This window comes from Bactrocera dorsalis, chromosome 3 (genome assembly GCF_023373825.1).
Source record: "Bactrocera dorsalis isolate Fly_Bdor chromosome 3, ASM2337382v1, whole genome shotgun sequence".
NCBI lineage: Eukaryota > Metazoa > Arthropoda > Insecta > Diptera > Tephritidae > Bactrocera > Bactrocera dorsalis.
Genome location: NC_064305.1, coordinates 73,125,545 through 73,137,661, shown reverse-complemented (window position 1 = coordinate 73,137,661; position 12,117 = coordinate 73,125,545). Strand labels below are relative to the sequence as shown.

The window sequence follows — 12,117 nt, the reverse complement described above, 5'->3', positions numbered from 1 at the left end:
GTATTCAATTATTATCGGTCAGTTTAAATGGCAGCTATAAGCTTTAGTGGTCCAATCTAAACAATGTGTGCGAAAATTGTGGTACTACTTTGCAAAATAATCTAAGTCGAATTTATCGTGTATCTCATACGAGGACGTGAGTTTGATCCACCGATATTACGTTTCTGAAAATTACTAATTCCTTGAAGAGAAATGGACGAGTACAAAATTTCACTTTATGTAAAACTCAGTTATTAATTCGTGTATACCATACACAAACGAACAGATTAGCGGAAACCCGTAAATGTCTCAGCTCGTCGGTCAAATGCTCAGAGAACTTTCCTCGCTTGCGTGAACTTCTACACATGACTCCTTCCTCCAGCTACGTATACTAAATACTTATATATTATAATTTTATTTAAAATCATAAAATGTTTAGTAAATTCAAACTCAAAAAAAATCCTTTAAATAACCTTATTTTCATAACATTCTACATTTTCCATAGAATTTAGATTTGCAGATACAATAATATATATACATATATACATTTTATGCCTTCAACGGAAATAGAAATTTAAATGTTGATAAATAGCTTCATTTGTAAGTTCCAGACAACCAAGTTATTTGCCTTAAAATACCCAATAAGCAGTAAAATGTAACCAGTTGTTTCATTCAATACCAATTTTTGACGATTAAAATTCGTATACAGAAGCATATTTCAGAGAAAACCAGCTATCCTATTTCAATAAAAAAATCCTAAAATAAATCAAGTAAAATAAAACATCGCTGCAATAAATAACAGATTGAAGATTAATTTCAATGTATTCTGTGATTTATTTTCATTTCCTCAAGATATTCCATATTCGCTGGTGTTTTTTCGCTGACATTGCGACACTCTAATAACGTGCACGCTTCCATATAATTGTATTTCTATTTTATTATATTTTATCTGCGTTTATGAAGTCAATTCCAATACTGGCTTTGGCATTTCGATAATTATGAATAACGCCTTCAGGCGGCGAGATGGGTTTCAGCTAAATGGTGCTGCTTGTATTTTCCATTGCTTTTGAATGAGCACACTCGTAGTTGAAGCTTCAATAAAATGCGCTAGAAATAAAGAGATATAAAATGTACATATAAAAACATTTTATTATAGGATTATATATGTAGATATTTAGCAGAAATGTTCATTTCTGCGCTTTATTTCAAATGCAGTTTTGTATACTTGTATACTGTATATTAATTGAGTATTAAATCTGTCATAACTCCTTTTTAAAGGAGCTGGAATGAGCTTTTGTAAAACTTAAATATAATTTGCAATGTGGGTTTATCAATATTAATATGTAATACCAATCAGAAATTCCTCAAACCCATCACAAAAAGTAAAATTTCCCTTAAAATATTCTTACATTTTCTTCGCTTAGATACCTTCTTAGGTAATAAAAAATCGCTTTTGTGCACCGAGTCAAATAATATCCACTTATATTGAAAAATAACTCGAACAGGCGAACAGCAATTGTTAATAGTTGTTATTACATTGAATACACAAACAATTTTATTTACATCACCAAAAATAAATATGTAACATCATCAGCCATATGACCTTGGCGCAAAAATATTTCGTGTTCCAATTCCCATATTGTTCATAGTTAAAATTACACTGGACACTTTCATGTTATGTAGGTTGTTGTTATGACTTGTAATTGCCATTTCCCATCCTCGGCATAATAACAACCAAAATTCGTTTCGCTCAGTTTGTTGAAGGCTTGTTGTTGCATAATTCGAAGTTCACAGAAGTTGTAGGAGAACTCAATTTATTTTATTGCAATTCTCAGTTTTTCGCTTAGTGCATTGTAGTAGTTCGTTAGCTAAGCTTTCGCGAGTAGTGATTGTATGTTCTACGGTTTTTTTTGTTTGAAAATTATTTGTAGTGCGATTTTGTGCATTATTTTATTTCATATTTGAATACTTTGAGGTAAGAATAATTTTTTTGGTATTCAAAATATTTCTTCAGAAATGTGTTGGAGTGAGATCCAACAGACAAGTAAATAAAATTGTTTGCAAAAATAGTGAGAATGATGATCACGAAAAAATCTATTCCCAGGAAAAAATACATATTCCGTTTTTGCCAAGGCGCGTATCACCGGTTATACATTGGCAACTGGGGGTAGTTTTTTGTCGTGATGACTGGTGATTCACTGGTAGCCAACGTGTTTAATTTCGCACGAAAACATATTAGGCAAAATGTATGACTGTCAGTGGACATCTGTCATCAAAACACACATATCAAAATAATTATTAGTATATAGTATGGTTGTCCTTCGGTAGTACATAAAATTCTTTCGGCAATTTTTACGTTGCGTGAAATTATTCAACAAAGTGGTTCATTTAATTTTGTGTGCGGAATCAAACTTCCGGTCCCGAAACGTTGGGATAATTTTCGGTGATAATTTTTTATCACGAGCAAGTATTTTATAATAAATTTTTCAAAGAGTTGACAACATTAACTGTTAATGATGATGGTGACGTCAATAAATTGCCATTATTGCTTGATGAAGGATCGACTATGAACTGTCAGAGATCTAACTGGCATTGTTGGAAAATCAGAGCTATCAGTGAAAATCATTTTGAAAGATCATTTAAGCATGAGAAAAGTAAAAACACGATTGATTTATAAATTAAAAAAAAAACAGCGATGCAGTAAAATCTATGAAACAATACTTTCCGTTTGTCAAGATGTCATGAAACGTATTATTACTGGCGATGAGTCTAGGATCTATGCTTACGACCCGGGAACAAACAATCAATCGGCCGAATATCGTGGCAAAGGTGAGCCGAATTAGAAAAAAAACACATCAAAGCGAGTCAAAAACCAATGTTCTGAGAAGCTATTCGTGAAAAGAGGCCTGAATTATTGGCCGATAACTCTTGGCTTTCGCACCACGATAATGCACCGTTGCATACTGCATTGATTTTTCTTGAGTTTTTCGCCATAATTTCAACCAATGTCGTGCTGCAACCGCCGTATTCCCCAGATTTAGCTCCATGTGATTTTTAAGTATTCAGTAAACTCAAACGACCACTCTGATGCTTATGGAATTTATTGTACCAAATGTTGAAAAAAAAATATTTTCAACTATATGGCAACCCATTTTACAATTTTTTCTGAGTGAAACAGTCGAAGCGTGATAAGTTATCTTTTTAAACCTTCTAACTTTGATAGTAATATATTAATAATTAATGTATGCCATCAGTTTTATTGAATATTGTTAATAATTTTGCTTCCAATAAATATTTTCCTTGTAGTCTTTTCCCTGGGAATTATCATAATAATAATAAAGAAAAATCCGCGAATGGCTACATATTTGCCTATGTTTGACAGCCAATAGTCGTATTTAATATGAACTTGAGTATACGGTTGCTTAATGGCTACTATATTCGGGCTAGTAGCCATAGACATTAGGGGTGTAAGTTATCTAAATGGTGGCTGACTATGAAAATTTTATGCTACTTTGTTCAGGGTATAAATAATAAATTGGTATAATATTTACATATGTATATACACGAATTATTTGCTATATTAATAAATTAAAAAAATAATAATGAATTTATATTTTCATGTTCATAACGAAATTTCTTAAAAAGCTCGTTCTAAATGTTGTGAATTATATATAATTCCAAAATTTTTAACGATTATTATAATAATTATTCGCGCCCGCAATTTTTGTTAAAGCGGTTGTACTCTCTACCCACAAAAATTAATTCATTTTAATCCCACATATTTTAATTTTTAAGCAAACAATAATATTTTACTTTCACCACTTTTGCACATTGAGTGCCTAATAATTCATCTACGCTTACCGTCCATTGCAGATCGCTGAAATGTGCGCGCATAACACTCCACATGAATTTATTCACATCCTTCGCCGCGAACAATTCACTCTGGCTGGTTTGGTACTTCGTTGTGATACCCGAAACGGAGATGCTGAAACGGAGTCCGGTAAGTGACAGACCACACATACATACATACGTACACACTGCTGCCAGCGGCGCAAAGAGCAATAACTGCACATTTGAAAAAACGAAATTTCGTTTTATACACACACGCACACATACATACAATTGCACAGTTATCCTTTTGCATATGTTCGCTGAAGAAATTTGCATACTGTAATTGCATGCAGGCAGCAAATTCGCAAAATAATCGTAAATATTACGTGCGTGTTGGTGCGATACGCAGGCGCGTTTGTATGCGTGCAAAGCTTCTTTACTGCGCTTTTATTGCGATTTTTTCAATTTTCCACAAACGAATTCAATTTCAATAATAATTACCATAGCAACTATTTTATTGCTGCATACACACAGACAGACTCATACATACATATACACAATTTAATATACATATGTATGTATATTTGAATGTTTGTATGTTACATTTACTTTTCATTTATCACACGTGTGCGATTTTTTCTTCCTCCGCAGCCACCCTGTATTGCGCTGCACATAATACTCCACTACTTTCTGCTAACCAACTACTCGTGGATGCTCTGCGAGGGCTTCTACTTGCACACGGTGCTGGTGTCCGCCTTCATATCGGAGAAGAAATTGGTGAAATGGCTGATTGCCCTCGGCTGGGGCACGCCGGCAATTGTAATCTTCATTTACGCTTTGGCGCGTGGCCTCGGCGGCTCCGGCGATGAAGTCAAACAGTGAGTATAAGCGTCCCTCACATAAATTGCTTATATAAATTGCAGCAAACAACAACGAGTTGACAATTGCAAAAAGGCATTAAAATAATATTAAAAAATATACAATAAGAAAAACAAAAGCAACAAGGATTTCAAGCGCGTTGCATACTATAATTTGCATATTTCTCATCGTCTTATTGCCCCAGCAAATGCCTTGAATTGCCAACCCTTTTGCTGTCTGCTAATTTGATGCTCATTAAAATTCACTAAAACTTTAATCATTTTGTTTTCCACACTTCTTTTATTTTCATTAATTGCACGCTTCTGCCCGCCCAGCTGTTGGATGCATAGCACGAGCTTCGAGAATATTCTCGTTGTGCCCGTTTGTATTTCCATTTTTCTTAATTTGCTATTTCTATGCAATATTGTGCGCGTCGTGCTGCTTAAGCTGAAGGCACCGGCGAGCATACAAGGCAGCTGTGGACCCTCACGCACCGTCCTGCAAGCATTCCGGTAAGTATTATTGTTGCATAGTGATGGATGGAGTGTAGCAAGTGAGTTGCCAGTTTTAATGCTTTCCGGTGATTTCACCATTTTCACTTTACAAACAATATTGTACACACCTCCGTACGCATTCATATATATGTTTTATACACGAGTAACACATTTCACTATGTATTTAGTAAATCTCTGTATTTTCATACAATATTTATTTTTCCATCTGCTTATCAAAGGTACTTCTACATATTTAACCTTTACTGCGATAAGTTTGTATGTACATTTTAGGAAATATGTTTTAAAGAATTCCAGTGATTTTTATTAGTCGAAAGTTTCAGAGATGTGTTAGTGTTAGCAAAAACAGCTGAATTAGCCAATTTTCGTAGCGAAATAAATGAAATACTTAAACCAGAAGTAAATCAGGTAGCTTTGTTTCATAGAAATTTTGCGTTAAGAAATTAGAATACTGAAAGTGTTTAGAGAAGTAGTAAAAATTTACACATTTATATGAAATCATACCCTTTGACTCAACTACATACATTAGTAGCAAATTTCTAAGTTTGGTACTAAGGACTGTACCGAAAAGAAACTGCACACAATTTTTTATTTGTAACTTAACGGATTTTATTAATTTTTGCTTGTAACTTTTTTTAATAACAAATAGAAGAGTTTTTATCCACTTTTCATTAAAACTAGTAAAAAAAAATTATTCTCTTAATTTATGCCGAATTTTTTGTTTAATTCCCTTCATTAAATTCTGCACACCTTCTTTTGTAACGGCTCGACTTGCTTTAAGCCAGTTTTTTTTAAATTCGTTGACGTTTTTGGCAACTCGATGATCCTTTTTCAAATTTCGTTTGACAATTGCCCATTATTTCTCTATCGGGAGAAATTCTGGAGCGTTTGGAGGGTTCTCCTCTTTTTTAACAAAATTGACATTGTTATCCTTCAACAAAGCCAGAGTAGAATGAGCGTAGTGCACTGTGGCTAAATCAGGCCAAAATATTTTTGACACGATGTGTTTTTTATAAAATGGTATTAGGCGACGGTTTAGACACTCCTTCTTATAAATGTCGGCCGATATTCTCCCCTTTGTGAAAAAAGGAGTGGTCTTAAGGCCACAAGAGCAAATAGCCTGCCAGATGAGTACTTTCTCGCCAAATTTTTCTATTTGAATTGTTGACACTGACTGGTTGTATAGAACACTTTTTGTTTTGTATAGAATTGTGGACCGGGTAATGTTTTTGATTTAATTTTTACATTTGTTTCATCGTCCATTATAATGCAATCAACAGAATCGTTTAGCAAACCAGCGTACAACTTTCGTAGTCTGGTTTTCCCTTGTTTTATTTGTTGTTGACTTTTTTTTGAGAATCTTTTGTTTTTTTTATAAGCTTTTAAACTATTTCTTTGCTTTCTTTAGATCATAGTTGCACTAGTCTTAGCTCTTTTCGCCAAATCGCGCACAGACATTGATTTGTTTTTTTTCGCTTCAAGATTTGGATCACTAGGGCATTTTTTCGCCTACTTTTTGATAAATATTTTAGAGAACAGGTTTCCTTGAACTGTATTATAATATTTTTCACAGCATTCACACTGACTTAAAACCGTTTTGCAAGCTTTCTGTATGAAATGCTTTTTTCAGTGCAGTAATTGTGCACAATTTGCTTACGCACGTGCTCTTTGATTCGACCCATCGCGAAAATGAAATAACAAATTACGGAGAAAGAAAAATCAATAGAAGCAGAACTGATCACGCTTTCCAACGGTACTTACCGCACTGTGATCAACCGGCTAGTTCGTGAGAAATATTGAATTGAAAGTGTGCAGTTTCTTTTCGGTACAGTCCTTAGACAGACATTTGGTATTCATTTACTGAGTGTATAAATCAAATTTCATGTCATTCAGTCAAGCCGTTTTCGAGATACGATGGAGAAAAGTTTGGAAAGCAAATTTTTGAGAAAAACGCGTTTTCAGATTCAAATCAGGCACTCCGCGCAGCTGCATTTTTTAACTGAAGTATCTTTAAAATGACATCGAATTTTAAAAAATCACTTTACTACCGTACTCTTGACATGTTAAGATATCAATTTATGAAGAAAAGAAAATCGATTTTTCAAGGAATTAAATTAAAAAAGTGAAAGACAAAAACATGAAGTGGCATTCGAAAAAAGTACAAAAATCGTTTTTAGGTTAATCGGTCGTACACCACGACTTGTTCTTGTTCTTTTTGATTAGTAAAAATGTCATTATAGTATGAACAACTAAACAGAAAAAAGTTCATAAAATGGAGACTTCTTAAAAATATTCCGTACACAGAAAATTGTATGAAATTAGAAAAGTTCATTTAAGGAAATCTTTTGAACATAAGTAATATCTAAACTATCAAAATGGAGGGGTTATATGGGTTTCTGCGGGTAAGGCTGTTTTTACCCAACAGGCTGTTTTACCCAACTGTTTTTACCCAAAATTAAATATTTTATTAGAACGTTTTATTGTTACAAACATACAGTATTAACAAACAAATTTTGAAGTTTTTAGAAAATAATATTATAAACTCGGCCATTGCGACGCCATTTCCAGTGACTCCTCAGAAAAAAGATGCACCCGTGTTGGCAGGATAACTTCTTACAGGATCATCCAAAGTGAAAAACAATACGTATTCGAGTTAAAACCTCAACTTAGAACTTGGCCGAAGGAAAAAAACTGAAAATTGGGTTTTTCGCAGAAATTTCTACAAAAAAATGAAAATTTCGCGATATTTTTTTCCAAATAGTTGTAATCGAAAAAACCTTGGTCCAAGTCTTTAAGAATTGTATCTCAAAGCCACAGTTTCGAGAAAAATTAGTATAAAGACTGCGCATTTAGCCTAGCTAGGCTCGACCGCACAAGTTCTCAAGGCCGTATCTCCGAAACTATTACTCAGATCAACTTGAAAATTGAAGACAATATTCTAGATGTGCTGTAGAATTTAATAAGGCAACCTCAGAAATGTTTTACATTTTTAGACTAGAAAAGCTTTTTTTTTTGAAAAACTAACAAAATAAGGAATTTAATAAATTAAGATTATCTGAACAATTTTAGCAATAAGTATTTGAAATTAACTTGACCCAAATAATCATTACTACTAACTATATGTGACCTGGTCTACGAAAAGGGAGCTAACGTGCGAAAACTAGTTTTCTGGTTTCGTCAGTTTCTCGTTATCTCATTCATTGTTGTTAATTTTGACACCTAAGCCCTCGTTCCGTAGACCAGGTCACATATTATTTCAAACCAGATTTAATGAATTTAAACCAAAAATTGTTTTCATCTCCACATTCTATCTGCAGGTAGCACCTTGAAAATAAAACCTTCACCTTTCCTAAAATTTAATTTAATCACAAAAAAACATTAACTCGATTTTCAACATTACCTACTTCTAATTGCAAAAAAGAGTACGCTTTAAAAATTACACTCCAACCAAAATTTAATTAAATTCAAAAATATAACAGTACTTGTGTGTATTTAGCATTTTTACTCCACTACACCACAATGTGCTTATCTTCCTCTATACGCATACTTACAGCGCAACACTTTTGCTTGTACCACTATTGGGATTGCAGTACATCTTGACGCCATTTCACCCGGATGCAGGCCATCCATGGGAGCAGACATACGAAGTAATCTCAGCGTTTACGGCCTCATTTCAGGTGAGTTAAGTCAAGTGTTAATGAACTGACAGAATACAAAATGAGTTTCAGCAAGCACTTATATGCTTATGTTTATGTGTGGGTACGCACACATATTTGCATATTTATATATGTGTTAGTAAGCAGTCTATGCACGTCAGTTGGTTTATTGGTGCTCGAATTTGTGCCAAGCCTGTGTCTACTGCCGTGTTCTTCTCCTGTCTTCCGTTGTTTAAAGCCGTTCATCAGCAATTATTCCGAAGAAATAATCGAGCACTAGATAGTCAACTAGACAAGCAGAGGTGAACTCACCTGAACAGTTTTGCATAAGTATGCATGAGTTTTCAAATTAGGCAGCAATGTTCGAGCAAATGACAGGTGCAGTAAATGTAAGCAAATGCTTTTAAGATTAAGTGCACAACAAAAGCGACTGCATTTTAATTGGTTTGATGTGCAATGAAAGGGCACAATAATGTGTCTTTGTGCCAATCAAATTTGAAGTGTGGTTAGACTGTACATCGAATATTGTTTAGGGATTTTCGTATAATAGATTTTACCAGCTGTTTGTCTAATTTAATAATCATGACAGATTTTGTTGTTACTTTTGAAATAACAAAGCCGAGAAATATATCTTGTGGCAAAAAAATACCCGGAAATTGTAAATTAAACGCGAAATATTTAAATACTCGTACTCATCAATTTTTATTTTGTCGCCTTCAAAGTAATCCCCACCATATGTTATACACTCTGTCAGCGATTTTTCCAGTACTCGAAACACTTTTTATAAGCACTTTTTGGTATGGCCTTGGCATCCTTTAGCGAATTTTATTGTATCTCTACGATGGACTGAAAACGTGTTCCACGGAAAGGCAATTTCAGTTTGGGGAACAAGAAAAAATCACATGGAGCCAAATCGTGTGAATGCGGTATTTGATCGATGGTATTCATTGCGCTTTTGGCTTTAAATTCGGTCACTGTCAATAACAGCTTTTAGTTTCTCAACATTAAAAAGGATTTCAGAAATGGGTACAACAACCAGACCACAATACAATCAAAACGAGCAAAAGACGCTATAAAAACTGGTTGGACCCAAAAAAACCCTTTGAAGGCGGTCGCATTCAGAGCCAACATTTCGAACGTCAAAGTCAGATCTTGAAAATAGAATTTTATCTTCTATAAAATTCGTGCTCATTGGTTGGCGTTTGTCTCGCGTATCTGTTCGTCATCTTTATCTCCAAAATGTATACCCCGAATAGGTCTCAACTAGATAGAAAATTTACCAGAGTGTTGCTAGCTTCTCTGTGAATGGCATATTAATAAGAAACTGTATCGGCTGTGTGCTATTGAAATGTCTGAATATTCTTAGAAGTCGGTTCTGGCAAACATTATAAAATATATAACATTTCGAAAATAACTCGCTACGCAAGTAAGAACACTTACATGTTAGTGAGGTTGAGGGTGATGTTCGAAAGCTTTCAAGATCTTCTTCCAAAATCGAAATATGGTGTTTGTAGCATCTTAATCTAGGTCACAAGGTAGAGTTGAATACATTTGCTTCTGTCTGATTGCACTTTCTCTTGAACCTTAGAATAGCTTAAAATAAATTCAGAACCCATGCACTACTGTGATAAAATTGAATTTTTAATTTATACTTCGCGTGTTTTTCCAATCGGTAAGTTTTCTTTAACTGTAAGTTGGTAGTACTGTTAGTGACATCTATGCTAAATTTCTCGTCAAATTATTAATTGGTATTTGAGATACATGTAGTTTTGTGGGCTCTAAAAGTGAATTCTTCGATTTTGTACTATGTCTGAATTTATTTAACAAGGAAGTGCTATAATGCACCATCTCATATTGGGTTTTTCGTTATTCGTGATTATTTCGCCACATTTTCAACTAATATCGTGCCGCAACCACCGCATTCGCCTGTTTCACCTTCGTGTATCTTCTGGTTATTCAGTAAATTCACATGACACTTCGAGGACACCATTTTGACTCAATTGAGGATATAAAATCTGAATCGAAGAAGGCTCTGATGGCCATGACGACGAGAATTTCTCCAAGTGCTATGATGAGTGGAAAATTCGTTGGCATGAATGCATTGCTGTGGGAAGGAATTACTGTGAAAGACCTGAAATGGACAAAATTCACCTTTCAGTTTGATCACATTAGTATATTTTAGTACTCTATTAATTATTGATCGAAACAATTGATATATTTCCCCCGTTTACTCGTTCTCCTCAATATATGGTTTTGTTAATTTTCTCAACTGTTAAACCTGTCATCTTATACAGAAAATATGCGCTTTAATAACACAAGGAAATTCCGAGTAGAATAGTGATAGCAAACATTAAAAATATAAAAAAAAAATTCATTGATATTTTAAATTCATTATTTGCAACATTATCAATTTTCTGTAAGGTATTAAATTCCTAAACAAGCTTTTGCATCTCGAGAAATACAAAAAAAAAATATTTACATTTCTCGTACGTTATTCATGTTTGAGGCTGTTTGGGTGTTCGTATTTTCAATATTGTGCGAATGTAAAATTCGATACTGTTAGCAAGAAAGATTTTTTTTTTTTATTTTTATTTATCAACATTCAAACTATAGTATTTTTTTCCGCACTCATTTCTGAAGCATTATATTGACATACATATGCGCTTGTTATGCAGAAATTTCATTGAGGGTGAACTGATATGAAGAAGGTTTATATTTTTAAAACGAAAAACAAAATATCAGTAAGAATCACTAAGAATAATTTTCGAAATTTAAAACAAGTTAATATGCTATTGTACTTACCTTGTCAAGGATTTGGAAATTTTAAATATTAAGAGCTCATACTCGTGTATACAGCAAACCTCTCGAAAGTTTCCAAAACAAAAATTTGGCTCTGAGTATCACATACTCGTACTTTAAAATGTTTAAACAAATTAACAAATGAATCTCAAAATATTTACCTCCGAAATTGGTTCATTACAGCAGCTTAAATTAAGAACACTCACATTATTAATTCCAACACGTACATGTGAACAAAGAACCACACTTTTCTCCAAGCTCTCATTTGCTATGAGTACAGAATATTGAAGTGTGGCACTCCACGTCGTATGAGTAACTTTTCTTGTGTTCAACAATTTGCTATACTGAGATTTTGTAACGCACTTGCTACCTACATACATGTCTGCATTTCTGTATGTGTCCGTGTGTGTGTTTTGGTAAACGTGTTGGCAAACACTTTGTTTACTTTTGCTTTTCGCTTATTTCAAATTGCTGGATACTTG

The 12,117-nt window shown here is 33.7% G+C and overlaps 1 protein-coding gene across 1 annotated transcript in view; it reads left to right on the top strand.

Moving 5' to 3' along the window:
- LOC105223372 (calcitonin gene-related peptide type 1 receptor) overlaps positions 1-12,117 on the top strand; it is a 164,383-nt gene that overhangs the window by 138,399 nt on the left and 13,867 nt on the right. Inside the window, 4 exon segments of the mRNA XM_049453228.1 lie at positions 3,853-3,979; positions 4,462-4,688; positions 5,004-5,180; positions 8,734-8,857. Of these exon segments, the coding sequence (XP_049309185.1) occupies positions 3,853-3,979; positions 4,462-4,688; positions 5,004-5,180; positions 8,734-8,857 (655 nt within the window).